The 27698-nt window shown below is 44.3% G+C and overlaps 1 protein-coding gene across 1 annotated transcript in view; it reads right to left on the reverse strand.

Moving 5' to 3' along the window:
• TMEM216 (transmembrane protein 216) overlaps nt 1–24096 on the reverse strand; it is a 55783-nt gene extending 31687 nt beyond the window's left edge. Inside the window, exons 1-4 of the mRNA XM_078680627.1 lie at nt 24036–24096; nt 6432–6448; nt 4197–4290; nt 3111–3203 (exon numbers count right to left, since the gene is read on the reverse strand). Of these exons, the coding sequence (XP_078536753.1) occupies nt 3111–3203; nt 4197–4290; nt 6432–6448; nt 24036–24048 (217 nt within the window). The 5' untranslated portion in view covers nt 24049–24096. The remainder of the gene's footprint in view (nt 1–3110; nt 3204–4196; nt 4291–6431; nt 6449–24035) is intronic.
• Nucleotides 24097–27698: the final 3602 nt, after the last annotated feature.

The raw sequence follows: 27698 nt of genomic DNA on the forward strand, positions 1-27698 counted from the left end.
ATGACTAACGTTGGGGGCGTGTGGTACGGCCATCACATCGTGGGCTGTGGGCATGTGCTGGGGCGTGACCAACGCTGGGGGCGTGTGTCCTCCCTTCATGCCATGTGAGTCGTACATACAAGCGCCAATTACATTGCTACGCAGCATCAAGGGGCACGCTGGGGGCGTGAGAAACGTTGGGGGCATGTGTCCGGCCTTCATGCCATGTGAAGGCAATTGCGCCGCATCAAGGGGCACGCTGGGGGCGTGAGAAACGCTGGGGACGTGTGCTACGTTCCGCCCTTCATGCCATGTGGGTCGTACATTAATCAGAAGATCGTTTGCTGTGGCCGTGTGCTGGGGGCGTGACAAACGCGTTCACCTGGAGGCCTGGTAAGTAACGTTACCGCAGCCTCTCCTGAGCGCTGTTACTGAACTCTCTCATTCAACGAAATTACACGCACCTGCTACCATCAACCAGGGCTCTAGCCGGGCTCAGGCGGCGGATCAGTACACTAATTACACGCGCCTGATAACATCAACCAAGGCTTCAGCTGGGCCTCAAGCGGGGGAACACACGCCTGCTAACATCAAACAGGCCTGCATCTGGGCCTCAAGCAGGGGAACACGCAAATGAGCGTGTCTACGGGGACAATTACTGCAGCCTCTACTACTCGCTGTCACTCAACTCTCTCATTAAACGGATTTACCCGCGTCTGATAACTCTCTCATTCAACGACATTACACGCGCCTGCTATCATCAACCAGGGCTGTAGCCGGGCTCAGGCGGCGGATCACCACACCAATTACACGCGCCTGCTAACATCAACCAGGGCTGCAGCTGGACCTTCTCCGTCCCTATTCTAATGAAACAAAAAATGTTGTCAACCGCGAGATTTTGAAATAAATTGCCCTTGCCAAATACACACATTACACACATTCTATTTCATACCTGGACAACGTCGGGACGGGCTGCTAGTGCTACATAAAGTAGATCCAAGTAAATCAGATTGATGTGCCAAATGCAAATAGAGAGAATTTACATTCCGCCATACGATCAGAACATGCCTGATGATCTAGTAGTGTACTGGGAGAGGGTTGAAGAGAGATAAAATGGTGCCAAGAGATGGTAAATAGTAGTAGACTCAACTGCCTTGCCTGCTTGGTATATCAAGATTTAGGACGAAAATCCAAATGACAGGGAGGCCATCAATTCACAATTCTACTTCCTGGGCATATAATAGCAATAGGCGGGATGTGGGAATCCCCTCATATAATGGATGGTTGATCGGGGATATCAAGGAGTGGTCATTGGTGGAGAACATACAGAATAGACTCCTAGAAATGATAAAATAGGAGAGAACGTAACAGGATAGAGAGCATACATATTAGATACAGAACCACACAAGAAAAACAAACTCATCCTAGACTTAATCTTGTTCTCCCAAATGGGGACATTAATGTAGCAATTAAAGTGGCTATAGGAGTAGAGGTTCAAATTAATTAAAAAAACACAGTTCAGGACTGTATATGAAGAGGTGAGAACCGTTTTTTTTAAAAAAAGGAATAAGTTCCACTATTTCTTTTGCCGCGGTTTGTATAGTTTCTGTTACGATGGAAAATAGTAAATGTATTAAATGGAACAAGAAAAAACAATAAAGATAATGTTAAAAAAATAAATACCATTTGTAATAACACAGGTATCTAGATTTACCTTGCTATGGAACTTATTGGTAAAAGAGTAAGGGCCATATGTATCACGCCAAATTGAATTCGCAAACGCCGAAATTCGCAGAATTTCGGCGTTTGCGAATGCAATTTGGACTAATGGTATGCATCAAGCAAATCTGCTTGAAAAATAAGGAATCGCAAAATAGCGATTCCTTAACTTGCGATTGCATTTAAGGAATACAATGTAAGAAGCCAAAAAAATTAGCAAATTGGCCTTAAAGAATCGCAAATTACCACCAACTTCTAGTTGGTGGTAAGTTGCGAATTCCTTTCAAAATGCATATTTTTACAATTTTCTAAGTGCCATGTGATGCATTTATGTGCGCCACATGTGCACCCATGCCGATTTCAGGGGTGCAACATGGTGTCCTTTGGACACCCCTGCACCCTTGAAAATATTCACAATTTGCGATTAGCAAATTGCGATTAGCAAATTTCCCCTTCATTTCTATGGGCCTCCTGGCCCATGGAAATGAAGGGGAAATTATTGCTTAATTGCGATTAGCAATTTGCTAATCGCAATTAAGGAATTTTAAGAAATCGCTAAAAAGAAGCCGATTTCTACATACATACCATTTTGCGATTTCTAAATAGCGATTCCTTAAAAATCGCTATTTAGGAATCGCAAAACGGAATGTTGATGCATATGGCCCTAAATATACAGTTTTGCATGTGGGACAGTGGTCACACAGAATCAGGTAGGGAGCACTTGGTGGCCACTTGCTCCCGAACTTAAAACTTACAGGTATCTATGGGTTACATTCATCTTCGAAGGCCAGTGTCACCAGATCTACACTGTTTTATTTATTTCACAGAACAAGAAACCAGTGGTCTCTGGAAACAAGAATACCGAGACTGCCAAAAGTTTGGCCTATCTGAAACAAACCCATTTCTGTCCCTATGGCCCTTTCAATTAAATGCTTAATTTATATAACACAAATAACATTGTAAACGCAACCTGTACCTCGAGAGAGAACAGGCTACGATAAACAAAGGAAAGGTTTACAACGCAGCATAATTAGAATAACGTCATGGCCATACTGATGAGTTATTAAACAAAACGATTGTCTTAAGGGAAACCTAGAAGCAGCTGGAACAGAAGAACTGCATTTATTACCAAATACACCTTGCGAGAAAACAGAAATAATGACTGTCCTTAAAGATCTCCCAATAGACCATTCATTTGCAGCATTGCAAGTCATTTAAGACCAGAAAGAGAAATCATTGGATTTCATGGAGTTGATCTCTTTTAGTCCCTCACACACCAAATCAGAGAACGTGCTCATGGCCACTCAGTCGGTCTTCTCCCCCACCCCATTCCTCTCGAGCTTTTTTGTAATTCTGACCTTACAGTATGTGCCTCTTTTAGATTAATAAAATGTCAAATTCTTATTTCTCACCAAAAAATATGCGGACGACCTCGATGGCAAGGTAGAGGAAGAGCATCACCAGGTCCAGGGTCAGGTTGGCCGTGGGATACGGTAGGAGCAGACCTGCAGGGCGAGACAGACCTCATGAGAAGCGCTAGCGCGGGCAGCGAGCACAGGATGGACTGGGGTGTTGGTGGTGCAAAAAGGAATATTACATCGTGTGAGAGAAAAGTGGGGTGCATTGAGGAGAAGGGAGAAAACAAAATAATAATTGACAAAAGGCATAACGGTAATGGCACCGGAAAAGAAAAGGTATCATTGGGAAGCAGCAGCCAGGGAGAGGGAAGGTAGTTTACTTAAAGGAGCATAGAGTGATGGGACAATTGTGTGGGTCTGGTTTTGAAAATGCACTACAATTGTAGACTGCTCTCTCCTGTCTTCACTGCCAGCGAGCGGCCTGCTTTTGCAGATCTACGATGGTGAAAGGAGACTACAAACGTGAAGCCACTATCAAAACTAGGCCACAAACTGATGGGCACACCGGGAAAAAATGTAATCCATCTCAATAGGTTTACAATGATCTCGCGCAAGCAAACACATAATACAGCATGCCAGCATAAAGTATTGTACTATATACTTGTCAATCTAGTTTGACTGCCCCCTTTAAGCTAGTGATGGGATGGCTTAGTGGCAGTATGGTAGAATGTGAGGTGAACCACAGTTGGTACATCGCCGAGGCAACAAGGTAGAAGAGGAGTTCGAAACCCATATATGGCACCGAACAGGAGAGAGCAGGGACATGAATAAGTAAGCTAAGTTATTTGATAGGAGGTTACAAGAGCAATGGAAGTTACTATTCTGGTGACAGCGCTGAAATGAGTGATAGTGAGATTATTAATATAGGAGCATAGAAGGAAAATGGCACACATTGCTTTATTTTGGCACAAGGGAGTTTGGAATAGGTATGGTTTCTACCCTGTAATGGCTTAGGAGGAGACTGTTAGACCCCAGAAGCACTTGAGTGGAGAGATGCTGAAATTATGGACTGAAGGCAACGTAATGGAGGCACCAGACGTACTGTTGAAACTAAACGATCAGCATAAGTTACATACTCACCTTTGTATGCAAACATGAGTATTTCCATCACAAAGTAGGTTGCATAATACCAGCCGTTCAGAAAGAGGAGGACCTCCAGGGGAGTGGAAGAGAGCTGTTAGTCAAGGAATTCAACTTCTACCCTGAAACAGGTTAAGAGGCTGTAGAAAAATTCACCTGAGAAGAATTATGTGACGGGGCAAAATTAATCAAAAGGACAGAAAGAAACCTGCTAAATTATGTACCAGCTATTGTTCTTCCCAATATTTTTTTAAATATAGAAACTAAGGTTGATGCTCGATATGTGTCTACGTGCTCCTGAACTTGGAATAACTGATGAACTAATAAAATAAGCTGCCACAAACTTCACTTTCTGTTTTTGTGGACTCCCTCATTTACTTTTATTAGTAATTTTCTTCCCAAACATTCTTTCTTCAATCCCACCCTCCCTTTTGTTTTCCATTCTTACTCCCCTCCATTTGTGCATCCTTCTTAGTTCCATCTTTTTTGTAGCATGCTGTTTCTTTTTTCCCACGTGAAAGGAAGCTACTCTACATCTACCTTTTCTTCAGCCAGCCTCCTTCCTTCCTTATTACCTCAATTTAACTACTTTATGGGGTTTCGTCTTTCATCCCTTTATTCTTTGACTCTCCTATCCTTCCTCAATCCCTGCCTTCATCTTTTATCGTTTCTTTACCATACCACTGCACTTTCTCTTTTTTACATCATCCTATTATGTTGCTTCTTTTATATTTTTAACATCTTCATCCATTCGTTTTATACTTACCTACTTTTCCTTCACAAAATTTCCATTTCCTCTCCCAGTCCCTATTTTCTCTTCCCCATTACCAACTACTCCTCAGGACCCAATAAGAGGAAAATGACTTTGGGAGGGGGTAGTGTCTATAAATACAATTTTGCTTGCCAGTTTCTTGTTAATGGGTATTCTGCAGAGATTTACATCGAACATGAGTAAGTCTTGGGTCTTCAATCTTAGTCGGAACAGCTCAAACTTCAATTATTTTGAGGTGCATCGAATTCCTACGGTACTAATGATTTAATAATAGTTTTACCTCTTATAACTATATATATTTGCAGTAGGAGCCATTTGCTCCGGAGGCGGTTTACAAGCAAATGTGCTATAACCTCTTGATGAATGCTTCCCCAAACAAACTAACCGAAGCAGTACAGTTAAAAATAAAGTCACAATTGCCATAGTAAACAGTGGCTAGATGAGCACAGATGATACAGTCTGGAAGAGGCAGATCCAATACTGAAGTCTACCTGGTATGTTTCTTCCAGCAGAGAGGAGGGTGGAATAGAGGGTGGAAGACGAGTACCTATGGTCATGAACTCTGACTGGGTGGCCTGCACCGTGGTCAGGCAGGATATCAGCTTACTGCCATCCTAGCTCTGTGTGCGTGTGAGACAACAGAGGGAGTGTGCCAGGTTCAGCACTGTTGGCATTGAGAACCTGTAAATACTGCACAATGCAGCCTGCAATATTAGGGATGTGGAGGTGTGAGTTGGACGGCTGTTGTGAAATTCTGGCCATGCAAACCATACGTTTGATTCTTAATTGTGTGACATATACATGGAACATTGTTAATAACCGATAGTTGCAATATATCGAGTATATCTACTCATAATACTGGGAAATACACACTCTTCTATAAAGAAACGTGCACTACGGAAGGCATAGATGGTCCAACAACCCTTCCCAGGGTACATTTTCCCTCCCTTAACTAAAATATAAGCACTGTGGTGTTGTTTGAGTGGCAAGGGGTTTGTCGGGCTTACGGAGACCAATCTCTAAGCATTACTAAGTCCTAACAAGAGTTGTTTCCCTGTGGCCTTTCACATGCTCTACTTTCACTGCCTCCTCCTTTCCACCCTTCTCTCTAATTCAGCCTGCCTCAGCTAGCCTCTTATTCTCCCCCTTCCTTATCTATCCCTCGTTGCCTTCCTCCATCCCTCCTCTCTACCACCTTTATCTCAAGCTGTAGAGGTTGTTTAGCCAAGAGTCGCTGTACAACGCCTGCAGCAGGAACATGACCGTTACCTCCAAAGTAGAATCGGACCCTGTTTATAAGACTCAGCATATATCCCCTCCCCAGTGCATTTACTTAAATTGAATGTGGTGGGCATTTCCTTCATAGGGCTGGTGGGCTCCGCCTGTCAGCGTCCATCCTGCTCTTACAAATGAGCTGTGGTGCTTATCCTACTGCTCACACAGCAGCACGGTTTAAAGGATACAACTCTTCCGCGTCTCCCTAGAAAAAAAACACAAAGAAAATCAAACGTTAGAGCCGTACTCCTTATTAATGTATCAACCTGCGTGTACTTGTTTCCTCCTGTCCGGGGCTGTCAAGCACTGCTATCCTTGCTATGTTTTGAATGGTTCTACCTGCCTCTCCCTTTCTATCAGGTTTGCTATATGGGATTTTTTGCTCTTTCCCGGTCCTTTTAATTGACGGTGAGAGGGGGTGGAGGGTGGGGGGTTAGGGGGGAGGTCAGGCAGGCAGGACGGGAGGAGCTGATTTACTCCATGTGGCAATATCCAAGTCATCACTTAAGGGTTTGCTGTCCGTCGAGGTTTCCTACTCTTGGTTCACACAGTTGAACCTGCATCCTAAGGAGACGTCAAGTTTCTCTTTCTATTATGATCTTGCCCAGGACTGTTGCATTTCATCAGTTCTCCCTGCCTAGGTTTCCAAGTGTGGAATCTTAATCTCTTACTATCCAGGTCTCCCTCCAGTCCATCTTCCTGATCCAGAGCTCAGTCAATGCTCCTCAATCCCCCAGTACTATCCGTCCTCTACCCCATGTAGGTCGCACTCAGTGCTGTCCCTCTTTATGAAAACGCAATGACTGTGCACTGGGCCCTGTCCAACTTAATACATCGTCTGACTGTCTTGTGCAGCAAAGCTAATGAAACAGTCATAAGGGGCAACTATCCTTCCATCTAGATCTGAATTAGTGTGGAGTGTGTTTTAAAATGGCGGACCCATCTGACATCAAGGGGGCATTGCCAAAAGCCTAAGACCAGTTGCGTACATGTACACTGGTTCGGCCCTCCTTATCAGAGGCTTTTTGACAGAGCAGAGCAACTTCAACCTTGTGTTGGACTCGCAAAGCCTTCTACTGTCAGGTCTCCCTGCTGCCTTTTTGAGATGTCATTTAAAACTGTGGCTCTTGCCCTTTTCTCCCACACTGATGTCCTGCTGCAGTGTACACGTGCTGCCAGTCATGCTGTGGTGCTCTGGTGCCTTCCTTCATGCCACCGTGGTCATGGGTGAAGCCCCTCCTGCTAATGAATTTGCACGTGATTGGCATTCAGCAGCTGTATTCCCCAGCATGGCGACACTGCTTTCTTGCCTAACGCCGCCCATCCTCGAGTGGTTCTGCATGCATAACAGAACATAACAGAACGTGTGTTTTTGAAAACCTCTCGTTCACCCACAAGGGTGTCTTGGCGCTGAATAACGTGTAATGGGCTACTCCAACTCTGGGTTCACCTGTCCCTTTGCTGTGCATCCCCAGTTCAGCCCCTCTTGCTGCACAAGGGCCGCCCCTCACGTGGTTGGGATACTGCTGGCCAAATCACGTAATCTCTTCACGCCTAAAAGTGAGTGTCTTGTCTGTAATGCAACTGGTGCTCATGTAAAGCGCTCCGATACCTAATGGTCGAGTTCGGCTAATAAAAAACTGCGGTCTATCCTGTCCCTGTATTTCACAGTGCAATTTCTCCTGTTGGTGTCTTTCCCAGCTCTATCCACAGTGATTCTTACATCGTATGGACAGGTGTTTCTAGCTCCCGATCAGAGGTGCTGTTCCTCAAGCCGCTATGTTCTCCTGCAGGGTCCCTCCTGCTGCTCTTTGCACTGACTAGCTCCTGCCAGTATTCGTTTGCTTCCACGTGATGGGCTCCTTCCTCCCACCCCATCTGCTCTGTTTCCCAGTTCTGTCCCTCTTGTGTCTGTGTCCCCAGTGCGCTCTTCCTTCTCTATTAATGTTTTGCCTCCCAAACCCAAATCCTTGCTCCCTATTCTTTCAAGCGCCAGCCCTCTTGCTATCTCTCCACGGGTACTGTCGCTACATCTCCTTTGTCCTCAAATGCAGCCACTCTGGACTGACTGAATATAAAACAGTTATGAGGCAGGCTACATTCTAAAAGATGGGTGGGAGGGGGCTTCTGTGCACTGGAGTCTGCCTCTCTGCTTGTTGAAACTGGATTCTGGTTTATGTAATACAGACCTTGTCATAATACCGGTACCGCATGGCCTGTGCACAGAGGCAGTGGTGGTACCCGAATCTTATCAAATCTATCAGCGGCATTCAACACCACTGATCCCTAAATTCTCAGCATGCGGACATCGGAGGAGGATTTTTGAAGGGGATCGCTTCATTTCTGTCAAAGCGATAAGAGGGGTCCGAGGCAGCCAGGATCGGATTGGGTTGATAAATTGGCCCGGGCACCCCAAAAAAAGTGGCCCACATTTGGGGATCGCAACCTTTCAACAATCATTGTGTGGTTAGCATTATGGGCTTATTTTGGGGAGATATTTGTGGTAAATTATGTTTTTTTAAAGTTTAAAAGGTCTGTAGCATCATCCAAGACTGGTAACACTGTTATTCCATTACAGATCACCTACGTCTTCTGACACATACCTTCTGGTCAATAAAGCCGTCACCGTCAGGTCCTTGAACGCCTTGCTCTCTTTCTTAGATCCCCACGCCCTTGCTCACCCTCAGATCTCTTGATCCCCACAGGACCTAAAACTCATGGTCATCATTAGGGATTCTCAGTCACCACTTCTATCCAACATGGCCCCAGAGGTTTTCACTCATCCTCAAGTCTGTAGGCTTCTGCTCACTTCAAGTACCCATGGGTTTTCCAAATCTTAAGGACATAAGGCTCATGCTCACTATCAGTTGGTACTTAAACCACCCACTTACCAATAGGCCCCTTGAGCTCATTTCCACGATTTGGCCCCCTGAGGATTCTGCTCAGACTCAGAGTTCTGAAGCTCCAGCTCAATCTCAGAAGCCTTTGGATTCCAGCTTATCTTCTGGTCACCTGATTTTCCTGTTTACCCACTCATACCTAAAAGCTTCAAGATGCCCTCGGTTCACTGAATACCCTGTTCAGCAGGAGATTTTGCAAAGCATATATTTCGGTTTATTTCCCTTGCTGCTTCAGAAGTAACTAAAATGAAAGGGAAGGTTGGAGACCTGTATACCACTCTATCATTCAACCCTTCTTGCTACTCAATATTCCCCCTGCTTGTCTCTCTGCTCCTCTCCCTCATTTCCTTTTGTGTCTCTTTCTCTCCTTTCTTTTTTCTCTCCTCTTTCATCCCATGATGGAGGATGAATGTTTTTCTTTCTTTTTTTACAGTAATACTGCCAAAAAGGTGTTTTTCTTTAATCTGTTTCTATAAAAAATATTAAACACATTTCCAGGACTTCGGTGAGTCCTTCTTTGCCTGGAACTTCCTTTGTTTCCCCTGGACTCCTCGGAGGTAGCAAAGGAAGTGCCAGGAGTAGCAGGCAGCAAGTTAGAGGTCACAGCTGCGACCCCTGACTACCTTCAAAGACGACCATGGTATGCTGCCAAGACATTTGTCACATCTTATTTACAGTGGTGATGGCTGCTATGAAGTGGTTTGCAAGGTGTAGAATGCGGCACATGATTCTGTGGTCTTGTGAATGATGGCAAAATCCAATGTGTTTTGGTTTGTGTGGATTTCAATTGGTTTGGTATTGTACATGGACAGGCCTCACTCGCCTACTTCCTATGTCAAGTCAGATTTTATCAGTATGAGCTATTTTTAGGCCCTACTGGCCTAATCTGGCAGCTGACAAACAGGTGTCCTGATCACGGACTTAAATGAGCAATAAAGATGTATTTAAATCTTGTTTTCCTCGTCTCACATTTTCTCTGAACTCAACGACAGAGATCAAATGTCAGCTTCGTGTTTGCTTTTCTTTCTCCAATTTCAAAGTTAGAGGATTTTGTAAAGTGAGCTGTCTGACCATGCAAATAGCTTATAAATGAACGGTTCAAATATTTCAAAATATATTTCAACAATTAGGAATTACATTTTTTGTAATTCTGTGGTATGAAAACAAAAGATTTTAATAGAATAGGAACAAGTAAGAACACTTTACTTACTGATGTGTAAATGATAAATTTGTTTGCTGAAACCCAATTTCCACACAATATTGTTTAAACGCTGTTTAGTTTTATCAGTAAAACTGAATGTTAGTAGGAACATTTGTGGAAATTTCAATAGAAAATGTGCGGTCTGTAAATTACAGTGCGCTTTCACATCATGCTTTAATAATATATTTAATAAAATCGAGTTGTTAAACATAAATTATGAAACATTCCCGCCCCGCCCTGATGACAATGCTATTAGTGAACTAACAGGTAAGTCAGGGGTCATGTGTTCTCGAATTGCGGGCTAAATTCTTATTATACAAGAAGCAAAACGTTCAGTCTAGTAAATCCAATAAATGTGCTTTTTTACACAGCAGAAATACTGAACTCATTGATTTGAAGCTGCTCCCATATGTGATGATGAAGATAAAGGCGACCGTGAAATTGAATATTTGTCTAGTGTCACACAATTCGAGACCAGTTTATGGGTCAAGTATGTTACATTTAGGTTTCATACATTATTCAAGTCTCTAGAACTGCAGATCTGGTAAAACATCATTTTTCGATGCCTGATGGAGACTTGATGTTAGGAGATTTACTGAACTATAATGGTATGTGGAGTATGTTCCAGTATGTGTTGTAGGGTATTGTAATGTATGGTGTGAGATGGATGGCATTGCTTACCTGGTGTTTTGGAGTGAACTGGGTGTCACAGAGTGCCCTGGTGCAATACATTGTGTATGAAGATATATTCTGGCACATTAGGATTCAAAATGCTAGGATTTGTATGCGAAAACATGGCATTTAATAGTGCTTGAAATGTTATAGTATTCAGCATATTCCAGTATGCAGTGACAGTGTTGTATAGTGAGGTGTGGTGGGATCTGACCTAAACAGTACAGTGTTAAGTTGTGTATTGTGGTGTTATGTGGTATGGTTCAATGTGATGAGAAGCTTTGCAGTGTGGCAATGTGTGCATGCCTTTAATGTTTGTTGTGCTGTAGGTAGTGATATGATGTGGAATATAGTGTGGTTTACTATGTTATGTGCTGCATTGTTTGGTGCACTAATATGTGCTATGGGTGTGGCCTTGTGTTAATTATACAGCTGCGGACTTCAAATTTCTTTCATGCAGCGTTCCTCGCATGTAAAAATTAAAAACCTATTTTTTTTTCAAAATTATTCAATACGATTGGGATATCTAAACATATTTAACAATTCAAACATTGTATTTATGTTCAGCTATACCTTTTAAAAATACAATCAAATACTATGATTGTCAACAAGCTATGGGTCGCCTTGCTAAAGTGTAAAAGTATCCACAGTGTAATGCTTTACCAGAAATGAGGGGTGGGACTTTGCAGTGCTATTTAGAGGCCCCCTCAACGCCTTCTCGCAACAAGACACTTTTTTTTTTAACTAAAAAGGAAAGCAATGTTTTTAGCATGGTGCTCCTCTTGGCCAGTGCCTGCCGCTATCCCCGTGATCTATTTGGGCACCCCCAGAGGAGACACACCCAATTTGAAGACCTCTAGTATATGGTTTGTTTAGTGGAAGCTTTAGCATGTAGAGCAGTATTGTGGAGCGAGGCACTATACTGGTAGAGTAGCTAAACTGCTTGTGTGAGGGTTATAGGTGAGGTGTGATTTTGAACTGCAATATTCCAAAAGGTCATTTGATGCTGTGGCAGAGTGGAATGTATAAGTGTGGTACTGAGTTTGACAGGATACCTGTGTTGCTTGGTGAGCCAAGTGATGTGGGTTTAAGGTACTGAGAAGGTTTTGTCTCCCAAACAAGAAACTCCACAAAGAACTGGGTTGAACACTTTAGTGGTTTACAAAAGACACATTTTCAGGCACAGGGGAGCATGAACATGGGTACAGATGTTTGTAAAGAAGGAACAGAGCCTTACATGTAACTCTTTCATTGAGTGGGATTCAGCAAATTGACCTTAATGCAGGAGTTTTGTGTCCTTTGTTAAGGCACAATATCATTCTTACCAATCATGCTGTATCAACCGATCTGTGTATGTATTTCTTCCAGCTTACCTCTACACCCTATTTCTGCTAGCATGAGTGCTCAGCACCGAAGTGTGTGCTCTGACCCCAAAATGGTACGGTCAAAATTGCTTTCATCCACTTCATCTATGTAACTTCCTGTAAGGCCATGGTAAATGGCATAGAAAACACTCAAAAGGCATGGAAGTTCAATGTCATATGTGGGCTGCAGTGTGTATTTACACCACCAGTATGTGTGACAAAAATATATGCCGACCAATAGCATCACTGATCTCCGGCTGGCCTGCAGTTTAAAGCACTGCAGTGACACATGGAAAGAACAAGTGCCATAGCATTTTTAGGAAAACTTAGTTTTATATATTAATAGATTACCTCTAAAATGTACATTCTAAACCCACAGATCTGGGCGCTTCAAAAAGTGACACACTATTCACAGGGCCACTAGAATTAAGCAATTGTGCGGCTGCTGTGATTTTTCGCATTATTATAGATTTGCCGCATTTACCACATAATCCATCATCTGCCGCATAATCTGCAGATTTTAACGAAAGAACATTTTGTTTCTATCTCAAACAGTTAAAAAGTTACTAAAAATGCAGTAACATGTGGTGCTGCGCACTGAAACGCCCTATGGAAAATTCGACTGATCATCTTTTTGTTGCTTATTGCTATATTTGGGGATTACAATTGCAATAATGAAGTGCAACCAATGCCCAGTGTTACCAAGTTATAAAATGATGAACTAATAAAGAAATACTATTACAAAATGTGTCACATAATGCCACACAATTTTCCTTTCTTTGCCACATAATTTACTGAACCCTGCAGCATAATTTGGCCCTCTCCTGCCGCATAACTCCAGTCACCCTGACTATACATCTATAATAATGTCCACTCACATTGACTAAATATCCAAGAGCTCCTTTCACTGCATAGGTTAAGCTAGATTCCCCATAAACAGGCCTGTGTGAAATTAAAACCCTTAATTTCTGTCTTTGCCTATGAAAGTGTAAGCAGAAATACTCTAAGTTATTTTCCACTCTGGTTTAAAAAAATTACTTAATGGCGACATCAAATTTTAAAGTAATTTTATTAGAATACCTGTTGTGCTGCCTGCGCTAAAACTGACTCAGGAACAGTTTTACCATTCATCTCCCCTCCAGAAGCCCAACACGCATTCCTGACTGGAGTTAATGACCCTGCTCACCTGTGGACAACAGCCTGGCCTCTAAGCCGAGGAAGGAAGTTATGTAGTCAATAAATGACCACTCAACCGGAGTTAACCATCTGGAAGGGTTACAGAAACAGTTGGCAGAATATCTCGCTTTTGATTTGGAGATGCTTAATGAAGCTGGCAGGATCTTCTCCCATTCATTCTTAGTGCCTTCCATGACTCTCCGCCTCTAGCCCCAGTGGAGAGAATACCCAGTTCTAGACCTTGAGCAAGGCAGAAGAACTCATCTAAATAATGGAGAGGTTTACAGTAAATCAAAGAGAAGTACAGCAAAAGGAGGTGGGCATGGGGCAAGCAAGTAAACAGGACTGGGTAGGAAACGGTCTCCAATCGCTAGCTAGTGCACAGATACCACCTCCTCAGAACATTCTTGGAACTGCAACTACATCCCCCAAAGGAGAAAGCCCTGCTGAAAAATTAATTGAAGGACTCCTGAGGTTCAGCCATGGATTGGAACTGCTCTCCATTGGTCATATGGCTGACCTTCTATTTGCCTGCTCCAGGGACACAAAAAGCAAGAGGACTCGGACTCTAAGTAGCCCCACTTGACCACTGAGGAATAGACCCTGTAAGACCCCTGGCTGGAGAGACCTGGTGCCTAGCAGCTTATCCCGATGACCTAACCTATGAGTTTTCCCAGCAATTAAAGAAGTGTGGGACGTAGTCATTTTTTACCCTTCTGGAGAACCGGGGCAAGGAAACCAGGTATGTCCCACTCAGAACTTTTTGCTGCACTGAAAACAGGTACAGCAGGACCTTGCAGTAAAAACAGGTTGTCTTGTATCATTGTGCACAGCTATAACCTCCAGCCTTGCCCTGCTAAAGAATTCTGAGAACTTTAAAAAAGTGCCTTAGTCCAACTGTGAAACTCTGGGCTAGGGCAAGATGAAATTATCTAGCCAAAAAGTAAAGTAACATAGGCAGCTACAAAATCCAGCTATGGCCCTTCAGAGCTTTTGGTGTCATAATCAACAGCTTCAGCACAAGTTCAATTATAACAAACCTGACTTTGAGGAACCTAGTCTGCTTCAGGCTTCAACCTTACCCTGGAAGACTTTAACCTCCAGGAAAAAGGCTACGTCCATAGGTAAAAACTTTAACCAGGAGGATCCATTCGATGCATCAGACCTCCGCTCTATCACTGTCAGGCAGATATCATGCCTAGCTCCCAATAAAAAACAAAGGAATGTTTTTCAGTAGTGCTTTCCTTTTCTAGGCACTTTTTACTTAAATAGTTGTATATTCATATTGCTGGTTCCCACTATCCAATTTATTGGCATTGATGTCTTTTGATTAATAAAGTTTTCCATATTTTTTTAATTAGTTTGTGAATTAATTCGATTGTGTTGTATCTTTGACTTCTGGTTTGGTTTTGACCTACTGTTTGGACTTAACACCTATTTCTCTGAAGATTTTGTTAATTCCTGTGCCATTGCTATCAGGAGTTAAGCAAAGTGTCAATAAAAATTGGTTTGAACCAAACAAAGGTGTATTTTTTATGTTGGTATGGGTACCCCCCAGCCCCTCCTAAATGTTAAACAACTTTCTGACAGGGACAAGAAGTTTTAATGTTTATTTGTCCAACTGACACTAGACGTTATACTACAGGTAGCAAGAACTGGGTCATGGCACTCTGGTGCTCACAGCCAATCAAGTTGGCAGAAACATATCTCATTAATGCGAGAAATGTGTTAAGGGCAGAAGTCCATTTCTGCATTTTCAGCTGTTACTAACTAAGACAATCCTGAGTCTGCCTCCAGGTACGACGCTGCTTACTAAAATTAACCTAATTTAGGAGAGGACTTAGGGGTCAATACTGGTCTGCTGTGGGATCATAAAAGGGGAAGCTGCAGCCTCCCCAGAATAAAGAAGATAGCACACTTGAGAGCACTGAGATGCTGTACATGGTAAAGCGCAATGCAGCTATCTTCTGAACACAGTCAGAATTGCCTGGTGAGCGGTGGGGGCTAGGAGCAGGCCTCTGACCCCTGGGCCCCCGCCTGTGTTTTTTCTTCCTCATTTCGGCCCCTAAGTAGTGCCAGATGCACCATACAAAACACTGGGCACACAACATTTATTTGCAGGACTCAAGCTGGCCTGTCACCAGAGAAAGAGAATGAATTACAAAAACGGTGATGCCAAGGTATTTACTAGAGAAAAGGTGATTCCGAGAACAAAAACGGTCAATTATTTGTCTCTTTACAACCAAAGTTTTTATGATATATATCTCTCTTCTGTTAAGACGTTCATCCAATGGTAATTACTAAAATACACGTACACATAATTACAACAAAACAGTAGTATAGTTTATAAATTATTTTAAAGAAATGTAATTAAATATAAATCAGTCGACCAAACAATATTTAATCTTGTAAGGATTGACGTATAAAAATTACAACAAACAAAATTAGTAGTCTAAATTCCAGTGATCCAAATGTCTTATTGTTGTGGACCCTTAATCCAAAGTTTTGTGTAAGAAGCCCAATGGTTTCTTTACAAGGAAAAGAAATGGCGTTGTCTTTTCTCGGCCTTATTTCCTTTTTCTGACACCACATTAGCAGGAAGCAAAGGAAGCCCAATTGATTTTATGGCTTCAACCATCAATGATGCTCCTGGGAAATATATTCATCCAGTTTCCAAATCAAAAACAGGTGCCGAAATATAACAATAACTGTCCTTTGCCCAATGGTTTCTTTACAAGGAAAAGAAATGGCGTTGTCTTTTCTCGGCCTTATTTCCTTTTTCTGACACCACATTAGCAGGAAGCAAAGGAAGCCCAATTGATTTTATGGCTTCAACCATCAATGATGCTCCTGGGAAATATATTCATCCAGTTTCCAAATCAAAAACAGGTGCCGAAATATAACAATAACTGTCACCAGAGAAAGCCAGAACTTCAGGTGTTACAGCAGCCGCACTATTCACAGTAGAGTTCCATAATGTAAGAATGTGGATTATGATTTGGGCTGGGAAGCCGCCTGAGCCCCTGATAATATATGGAAAACTTTGTGGCTAAAAAATGTCATATTTTTGGATTTGCAGCATTTGCCACGTAATCCATCCTTTGCTGCATAATCGGTGGCTTTTAACTCAAATGGATTTCTAGCTCAAACAGGTCCAAAAAAACTCAGCAATGCATGTTGCACCACAGTGGTAGGCAATTGTCTGGTCACTTTTCAGTTGCTCCCCAGAGATATATAAGAATAATATCCCCAGAGACAGCCCAGAGGGACGCCAGGGGTACCGACGGAGAGAGCGGTGCTCCATGTACCTGAGCTGCAGCCAGGTGAGGTGGGGCTTTGCCTTCCTGCCAACAAGCCAGGAAGATGGTATCAGATCACGTCTAAGGTGATATTATTCTTATATTTTAGCAGTAGCATACAAGGGTTCTGAGGAAGCAGCAGGAGACCACCTGGCTCAGGTAGTCTGCAGAAACATGTCGACCTAAGATACTAGTAGTTATAACATTATACTACTTTTGCACTGATTTTTAGACTTTGGGATTGCGGGGGTACTGAATAAATTTGTTTTCCCCTGTCTCTACCCAATCTTAATTCTCCTTTTTTCTTTATCACTTATTGATACACTTTCACCATTTTCCTGCACTGCTATCCAGTCATCCAGAGACACGCTCTCTCTTTGACATTGGAGACATAGATTAGGCTCAATATATCTGCCAATCTATTGTGGAGACTTGTCTTTCCAATATGTGACGGTCTCAAATGATGAAGGGTGGTCTCGTGAGTTGACTGATGGGAACTCACACATGTGGATGATATTTCCACAGGCTAGATCATTGTTCACACTCTGCTCTGTCTAGCTATCCAGATACATGCAAAAAAGTTTTTTGACTGATTATTTTGACTCACTGCTATTTCATGTTGGTGTATTACTGATATTAGGGGCTATAGCAGGTGTGGGTCGGTAAACTTCCCCTAGGACCCTTCACTCCCAGTGTTTTTGTTGGGTAATCTCAGTAACCACAGCACCAATCACAACACCCAAATCAGCGTTGGAAAGGGCAGTTGCAGCAGAAGGACATAGGCTATGCAGACGGCCACCATATACATTTTTTTTTAAATTGTTTTTATTAACTTTTCAAGAAACAGTTGTGTTCATCACAAACATACAGTGCAAGACATACAATTGTACCATAGGACACCATAAACATTTAAAAGGTAAAAGAACTTTGCCAGCAAAGCAGTCCCTTGTGGGCGTGTCTGCGTTGTGCTGTGGGCGTGGTCTGGGGGCGTGACTAACGCTGGGGGCGTGTGGTACGGCCATCACATCGTGGGCTGTGGGTGCGTGCTGGGGGCGTGACAAATGCTGGGGGCGTGTGTCCGCCCTTCATGCCATGTGAGTCATACATACAAGCGCCAATTACGTTGCTGCGCAGCATCAAGGGGCACGCTGGGGCCGTGAGAAACGCTGGGGGCGTGTGTCCGGCCTTCATGCCATGTGAACGCAATTGCGCCGCATCAAGGGGTATGCTGGGGGCGTGAGAAACGCTGGGAGCGTGTGCTACGTTCTGCCCTTCATGCCATGTGGGTCGTACATTAATCAGAAGATCGTCTGCTGTGGCCGTGTGCTGGGGGCATGACAAACGCATTCAGCTGGAGGCCTGGTAAGAAACATTACTGCAGCCTCTCCTGCCCGCTGTTACTGAACTCTCTCATTCAACGAAATTAGATGCGCCTGCTACCATCAACCAGTGCTCTAGTCGGGCTCTGGCTGCGGATCAGTACACTAATTACACGCGCCTGATAACATCAACCAGAGCTGCAGCTGGGCCTCAAGCGGGTCAACACGCAAACGAGCGTGTCTGCGGGAACAATTACTGCAGCCTCTCCTACTCGCTGTCACTGAACTCTCTCGTTAAACTGATTTACCTGCGGCTGATAACTCTCTCATTCAACGACATTACACGCGCCTGCTAACATCAACCAGGGCTGTAGCCGGGCTCAGGCGGCAGATCACGACACCAATTACACGCGCCTGCTAACATCAACCAGGGCTGCAGCTGGCCCTTCTCCGTCCCTATTCTAATGAAACAAAAATGTTGTCTACCGCGATATTTTAAAATAAATTGCCCTTGCCAAATACACACATTACACACATTCTATTTCATAGCCGGAAAACGTCTGGATAGACTGCTAGTCTATAATACAAACCTAGGCCACATATAGGGTACATGTGACAACTAACTTGCCTCTTAGTTCACTAAAAGCATTGCCATCGTGACAGGGGAAAGCTCGGCTCGCCCTGTAAATTTGTTGGCTCAACCACCTCCAGTTCTAAGTCCAGAGAAAATAGGGTCCAGAAAAAGGCAAATAATCTGGAGTGACAATGAAGAAAAGGCAGATTTCTACATATAGAACTCCAAGATAGCAGCTGTTGCTATCTGCATTACTTCATTTTCTGCATTTTCAAGATTGCTGAGTTACTTTAAGTTGGACTGGAATGGTGGGTGATCATGTTGGGAGGAATGACGCTCTATCTATTTCAATTCCTATTATAAAAATGAATATGTTAAGGAAGCACAGACTGAAAAATGAAAATCTACACCTTTACGTATCGGAGGACTGTTGCACAGCCCCCTTCCGCGGCTGGTGAAAATGTATGTAAAGGTGGTTTTGTCGTACTTGTGGTGTCCTTCCCTACACACTTCTCCTGGCAATCAAGCAAACACAGCAGAGGATGCAGCACAGGCCAAGATGCCAGAGAGAAAAAGAAAACTCTGCACTTCTGAATATGGAAACATAAAGCTAATATTGGAGTGCTATGTTATGTTAGCTGAAACAACAAGGGGTTTAATTTATGCAGAGGGCATATCGCTATTAAAGAGGAGTGTAATTTCAGCCTTCATGCCACCGAGTTCAAGGGTCTTTATGAGGAGTGACTGAGCCAAGCAACAAAGTAGCAGCTGTAAATCTCTCTAACCTCCTTTGAGAATAATCCAGTTCCTCCTCCTCTACATTGACTATCCCTGCATCTTTCTTCTGCTACCCTACCCCTCAGACACTACACACTCATTATAACCATGCTCTAAGCTTCTGCCCCTGCTATTCCTGTTCTCCATGTACATCATACACTGCAGCAGTCTGTCCCGTTTTGCTGTGTGTTTGTCTCAGAATGTCACAGGTGCAATACTTGAGTAGTAGATTTTTGTTGAGAGCAATCAAAGCTTGCATGATACTGCACGTGCTGCAGCACTGCAGCTTTCATCATTAAACCTGTTCTATACATGAGAAACCCCTGCACCATGGCTGCCTGAGCTATACACGTTCTTTGTATGAGAAGCTTGCATGATGCTGTTAATTGGACTAAACAATATACGCCCATTCACACCTTGGGAATTGTCTAAAAGCGGAGATTTGATGCCCACTCAATCACTCATCTTTTTCCCCCCGAGACTGACCTCCCTCCCCCACCAAGATCATCTTCTTTAAAGTAGAAGAGCTGACTAAAGATTCTTCAACTGACCAATTAAAACATGGCAGCTCTGTGAGGCACCAGTTCCAATGAAAGTAAAGTGGCACTAAAGTGAAGAGCGGAGAGCGGATATTTCCCAAAGAGCTGCAACAGCTCTGTTAAGTGCCAATGCTATTCCGTTAAAAGGGAAAGTGACTCTAAGAGGTGCTTGCACGACACTGCCACCACACTATATATATACACTGAGTAATGGTCCCTTGGCCTAAATTCATGCAATGATCTACCCACCAAACATAATTAATCACAATGTGATATGGTATTTGAAGACAGGTTAAGTGTATCATGGACAGGCGGAGTATTCCAAAGGCACCAGAGGTTTGATGGGGTGCAGTGTTATTGTGCAACTGTGTGCAAGCTGGAGTAGTTGTATGAAACGGTGTGCAGTGCTCAATAAAGGGTGTTAGCAACCTAGCATTTCTTTATTTTGCCAGGATCAAAGGTCTGGGTGAAGGGCCATCCGTGCGTCTTGCGAGTGGTGCGACTGGCGCAATTCAAGAAATGGAGGCATGGGTTTTCCACCACTGACTTAATTTGGTTGGGGGGCCAGTATTCGCTAGAACAGCTTGCTGAAGAAGCTGTGGCCCACCATTGAGATAATTTGGTTGGGGGTTCTAGGCATGCGCTGGAACAGATTGCTGTAGAAGCTGCGGCACAGACTTGGGGGGGGGGGTGTCTCCCCTCCCAACATTTTGGTCATACACCTGGAAGCCAATGATTTGACTTTCCTGGGTAGGAGGGCACTGCGGCCAGAAATGAAATCCTCTTGGTGTAAGTTAGGCAACCAATTGTGGGCATGGGTGTTATGATGGGCAGAGATAACCCAACTGTTAGTGTGGCGAGGGGCCCGGTCACAGGGTTAACGGGAAAACCTCAAGCAGGAGAGTTAACAGTGCCAGGCGTTGATTCACTGAACAGAGGGAATTTGGTTTATCAGGCATGGCCTGCTGCATGCTAAAGTCCACAGGGAGTTTTAAAGAGGATGGGGTGCACCAGTCTGAGTGGGCATGGTCTTATTCTTGCTGGACCTGGGAGAGGCCCTGGAATCAGCAGGATGTAGGTAAAAATGCCTACCTTGGTGGGGGACCTGGTAATGACGGGGCCACACCCAGAGCTGTGGCGGAGTTGCATGGCGATCCAGAGGCAGAAAGATACTCAGGGGTACCCTCTTCAGGAGCACAAAGGGTTCAAAGGCGAAATTCCCCAGCAATGCCTCGTGCTGGACCATGGAGCAGCGACGGCGCCCCGTTAGTCCTATGGGTGGTTGTAAGCCAGAGCAACCGGGGTTGCATAGAACGCTCCTCCCCTTCGGGTGTTAGCAAGGGGGTGGACTGGCAGTCCATTGGTGGGAGGGGTTTTCTCCTCCCCAAAATTGGTAAGCGCCGATTGGCGACAGCCACGGTGTAATTTGAGGCGGGCAGGTGGCGGAGGGGCTGCCTGTTCTTGCTTCGCCCGTAAGATAACCCACCATTTTGGCATATTTGGTATGTAAATAAACCTGCAGCAATTTTCTCCACAAACAAGGTGTTGGGTGGTTTATTTCCTAATATTATTGCTGTATGTGGGATGGGGGTGTTGTTGATATTGGCACTATGTTGGCTGCTCGTGGTCAACAAAGGGGATCCTCGAAATAGGGCGGACGCCTTAGTGCCACATGAGGGCACACAAGACAGTCCAGGGTTGTGGGACCCCCTAAGGGTCCGTGCGCATCGTCACTTCCGGTAGGGGTTGGGCAGGGGTGAGGTATAAGCGCCTCTCCCTGCCCACCTCTTGTTGCTGACCTTGATGCCGTTTCTCTCCCTACCGTTACCCAGCATAAGTGCAAGGGTGGGGAGGGAGAGGTGTTCTAACATCTTATTTTGTGTTGCAGGCGAAGTTACAGGGCGATCCAGAGGCGGAAAGGTACTCAGGGGTACCCTCTTCAGGAGCACAAAGGGTGCAAAGGCCAAATTCCCCAGAAAGTCCTTGCGCTAGACTCTGGAGGAGCAATGGTGCCCCATTAGTCCTATGGGCAGTTGTAAGCCTGAGCAACCAGGGGTTGCCTGGAACACTCTGCCCCTTCGAGGCATGAGTAAGGGGGTGGACTGGCGGTCCACCGGTGGGAGGGGTTATCCCCTCCTCCAAAATTGGTAAGCACCGATTGGTGACGGCCACGGTGTTATTTGGCTCATCAGGCAGGCAGGCGGAGAAGGGGCTGCCAGTCCTTGGATCGCCCGTAAGATTACCCACCATGTTGGTATATTTGGTATGCAAATAAACCTGCTGCAATTTTCTCCACAAACAATGTGTTGTGTGGTTTATTTCCTAATAATATTGTTGTATGTGGGATGGGGAGTGTTGCTGATATTGGCACGATTCTAAGTGCCAATGCTATTCTGTTAAAAAGACAAGTGACTAAGAGGTGCTTGCACTACACTGCCACCACACTATATTTGTGCACTGAGTAATGTTCCCGTGGGCTAAATTCATGGAAGGAGAGTCAGATGTGGTGGGCGCTCCTTTTCATATAATTCTGCCATCGGTTGGAATGCCCTTCCACTTCATTTGCATAAAGAGCCCAATCTGCTCTTGTTCCAAAAGCTCCTAATAACCTAGCTCTTTTAGATCTGTATTCATCTCTCACTGTTCTGTCTTCTGCACCCATCCGCAGCGCTGGGAGGCCTCTGTGTAGCAATCGTGTTTTATAACTGCTATTTTATTTAATTCAATGAGCTACCCACCAAACATAATTAATCACAGCGTGGTACAGTAGTTGAATGGCTTAATCAAACAAAAGACCCCTAATTCGATTGATGATACTGTATTATTCATAATTCAACAGTAACGCCATTCATTGGTGCAGACGGCGCAAGGTGCAAAGAAGTGCGCAATCCGTGACAGTATTTACAATGAAACGCCTAAACAACAAGGTGTCACACGATAATACATAAATAAATTCAATGTCCACATACAATCCTTACACAATAACTAGAGTTGGGGCGATTTTCATAGTGTGGTCTATACTCCCCAAGAAATGCCAATTCCACTGGTTCCGGATTTCTGACCAGATATTTAATAGAGTATTTTTAACTAGTACTTTGGTAAAGTTATAAAGGCAGGATTTGGAAGAGAGTGTTATAGAATAACAATTCGAATGAGCACTCGATGACTCCCCCAAATAAAGTATACTCCTCTGATGCCCCCGCATGCAAAGTGTTTCGTTAAGCACGTGTCCTGCTGATAATGTAACGTTGATCAATTCATTCCCAATTATCAACACATTTTAGGGGGGATGTGGAAGAGCTGCCAAAAAATAACACCATTGGCTGAGCATTTGGACGCACTAGCTATGCATGCACCAGAGCCATATGATTTTTATGAGATAAGCAACGGAGCAAGTACTCCTCCTCGAAAGCCCTGGCAAATCTTGACCACTAGTATTGTAATGCCGGTCCGATTTGAACATTTGATTGAAATGGCTTAGACTCAAACGATATTTCCAAGGGTAACAGCAGAAAATTAACAATTTTAAGCAAAAAAATAAAAAGGTCGGGTCTTTAAAATGCGAGTCCCTTCAGAAGTATTTACTTACCGCCGATTCATGTTTTGCACCTCTCCCGGCAATCCTTAATTTGTCACACTTTCTTCCTGTTCTTTCGCTTAATTATCTTCTTTTCCTCCTCTAAATAGCCCTTCACACCATAGTTACCCTTTCTTCTTTCCATAATCACTCTCCCTGGCCTGCACGTGAACCCTCAAACTCTACAGTTCACCCTACATCCACTTTCGAATTCCCCTCTCTCTATGCGCCTTTCTCATAGCACTTTACTCCAGTTCTTCACATAACCGATCTAGCTGCCCCCTCCTCATGGTCAGTATGCCTTTCATCATCTCCCCTCCCTCTTTGCACGCTCTTACTGCCCCCCTTACCTCGCCTCATTTTCTTAGGTGCCCATTCTCTGTGTGACACTCACCTCTAGGCGCCATCTTCAGTGTCCATGGGAACCAGTACAGCGTCGGAGCCGGAGAACCGTATTGATCTGTCAACAGTAAACATAGAAAGCGGACAAACAAATATCTAGCCAGAAAAGCCTGACTGTGGATATAGAAAGAGGACGGGAAATTAACCACCGTGACAGCAAGGGGGCGGGCTGCGGGGGTGCAGAACAGTAGTTAGAACTGAGAAATAGTAACTTTGCTAGGCACGGGAGCCGTGAATAGTCCAGACCATACCAGAATAATTCATGGATACGATCATAAAAAAAATCACACCTCTGCCGTCTCCCACAGACGTCTAATAAAGAATTAGCAAGCACGCTGAAGTTATCAAGTCAGGGCTTCGAATTTACCCGGTCCATGCGTGAATGGCTCATTCAGTCCAGATTTTTGTCGTTGCTTGCAGAGATCTGTAGTCCTGCTGTTTGACGTATTATAAAACTAGAATAAAAAAAATTCCAGACGTTTTAAACTGGTTTGGATCTCTATGTTCTATGAGGCACAGTGCTATACAAGTATACAAATACATTCAGATATGTTCAGTAGATCTTGTTACCACCTATACTGGATTCATCAGTTTTGTATTAAATAAAGTATCCACAGGATACATTTCGGCAGTGCAAACCTGTTGGCATTTAGGTGGGGGGAGGTGGGGGGGATGAGGGGAATATAGCCAGCAAATACATGAACATGTGGATATGGGGGGTGAAAAGCACCAAAAGCCACGGTAAACCACGAACATTCATGCTACGTGATATATTTTGCCCTGATAAATACCAGATAAACTCAAAGTGGGTTTTTATTGTGTGAGGTAATGACAAATGTCCTAGCTAACGAGAAGGAAAGTTTAAATTCTATTAAGGGCAAGGAGGCGAGGATTATGTATTTTTTTCTATACATTATTTTCACAGCAGTATTAAAAGAACTTAAACCTGTAAAACATTACAGACTACACAGATTACACCCCACTTCACCTCTACATCATGCATTTCCCCACTATTCCACTGCCTTCTCTCACCCCCCAACTCCCCTATTCCTTCCCATTTCTACCCTTTTTATTCCACCTGTCTTACAATCTGAACCACCAATCAACTCGCCTTACCCTCCCCTCACCCTCCCCTCGGCCCCTCACCCCTCTTCCCCTTTCCTCAACCCCCCCACTCTGCCTGGTGCCTTTACCCCTACTTTCACCTTTCATTTCCCTTGGTACCTGGCCTGCACCCTCTCTCCTCTCCCCAATCGTGTGGCCTCCCTTTGTCCTCCCTCCTCTCCCTGCTCAACCCCTTCTCCTCTCACCCCACCATTTCCATGGCCCTCCCATTACCCCACTCCCGCTCTCCTCCTCCAGCCATCCATTTCTACTTCTCAACTATCTCCTCCTAGGTATGATATCTATTCTTCACCTCTGCTCAACACCAGCCCCCCTCAGACCCTTTCATCACATATCTCCTCCCAGCCCCCCACAACCCACTGCCCTTCTATGCATACTTCACTTCCTCCCCCACCTTCGACCCCTGCACCCCAACACTCTCCCCGGTCCCCCACTTCCTCTTGTCCTCCTTCGCCTAGTCCACTCTCTCCCGTAACCATTGAGCCACCCTTCACTCCATGCTCAGCACACCTCTCTCTGGAAACTAAACTTGATTCCCTCATCGCGTCCATTTCCCTGCTTGAAGCGTCCATTTCACTCCTTTGTACTAAGATATCCCCATCCCCGAACAACCTTCCGAAGAGTTCCTTGCTCCCGCGCCCCAATAGAGCCAACCACAATCTATCCTCCACAGACATTACCAACCTATCGGCTACTTACAAGACCATCAATGTCATTTCCCCTACACTCGCCTCTCCTAACAACTCTACTCAATTTGCCATTCAGACAATCTCTTCCATCAGAATTTACCAGCCTCGACCTCAAGGGGCACCCTCATTCAAGAATCTAATCCCTATCCCCCTCATCAGTCCAGACACTCACATCACCAAAACAGTTGCGTCAGAGCTTCACTGTATGCTCCATAACTGCAGATCTGCAACCAAACACAAACTGGAAATCTCCGACACCATCACTCACCACAACTTCGACATGCTCTTTCTCACTGAGACCTGGTTAAATGACTCCTCTCACACTTCATTTGATCTTTTGTTATCTACTGACCACTCTATTGTCAGAAACGACAGACCAGGCCAGATCGGGGGAGCTATTGCGATTATCTTCAGAGACACCCTCCAAATTAAAGCCTCTCCCACTACCCTCTTTAGCACCTTTGAATGCCTCTGTCAGATCCATGTCAACTGTCAGGTCCATGTCAGTTTCGGGTTCAAAATTCACACCAGTACCTGTGTACAAGATTCGCAATAACCCCTTGCCCCAGTTGTCAATTTGGGGTTGGAGGCAGAGACAGGTCCACGCTAGTAAACGGAGTTTTGGGTTTGACATGCTTCCTGATTGTTCCATTGAGGTTTCAGGTGAGCGCTCTAGTTGTTTCTTGTAGTCCGCCATTTCGTGCGTTAGCACGTATTATGCTGCGCACTTCAACTGTCATTTCCCTAGCAAAAAGACGTTCTGTATTTTGCTCCCTGTCACTAGAGTATTTTCCCCATGTAATTTCCTCGTCCTTAGTCCCCTTTTTGTTCCCCTCGTCAGAGTGTTTCCAGTCAGCTCCGCAGCGACGAGGTCAGGTATTTACTGCCGCGGCTCTCAGCCCGAAGCTCCGCCTTCTGAGGTGTTCCAGCGGAGTTCGGTCGGGAGCTTGCCGGTGGGAGTTTTTTCAATTCCAGTCAGCTCTGCAGCGACGAGGTCAGGTATTTACTGCCGCAGCTCTCAGCCCGAAGCTCCGCCTTCTGAGGTGTTTCAGTGGAGTTCGGTCATGATCTTGCCGGTGGGAGTCTTTCAATGATATTTGCATTTCCAACTGCTCTGGGTCATTTAATGAAAGCGGATAATATAACACGACTCTGCTGCGCTTGGGCAGGAGGCTGCATTTGATTACAGCAGTCTAGTATTCCGCTTGAGGCAGTAGTAAGCAGAGCAGCAGTTTTCGGACATTGTCAAATCAGTAATTTATGAGTAGGGCTAGTACTGAACATTTTCGAAATTAAGCCCTAATTCAAGTCAACCAAGTAAAGTCAGCCACAGAGTAACCAAGTATCCAGAGGCAGCAGTTGTAGTTGTTTCCAGTGAAGTAATCATAATACGTCAGTGATTTGAGAGCAGTTTGAGTCATCATATATTGTACCTATTCAGTGCAGGAAGAGCAAGATCCTTCAGCTGCAGTATATAGGAGTATCCATATATGCATATAGAGTATACTTTTATTTACCACCTAAAAAAGACTCAATATAAGGCATAAGACTATTTACTGAACTGAATTCTTCAATCTGCAGAAAAGACTTTAAACACAGTAAGAGATTGTCATTCAAAGAGAGAAGCTCAAATCCACACAGTCACAGGTATTTAGAGTCAAGGTAGATTAGAGTGTCACTTTCCAAATAGAGTTGCTAGAACTGTGGTAATCTTTTGTTAAATGTTACAGGTGTTCTCCAGCTTCCTGAATTCGAGAGGAAGCAGTAGAAGACACCGGTGTGGCAGTCTCTCTTGTTATCCACTTCCCCTTTCCCTTCCATTCCTGGGCTTGGAGTATTCC

Source organism: Lissotriton helveticus, chromosome 3_1 (genome assembly GCF_964261635.1).
Source record: "Lissotriton helveticus chromosome 3_1, aLisHel1.1, whole genome shotgun sequence".
Classification (NCBI taxonomy): domain Eukaryota; kingdom Metazoa; phylum Chordata; class Amphibia; order Caudata; family Salamandridae; genus Lissotriton; species Lissotriton helveticus.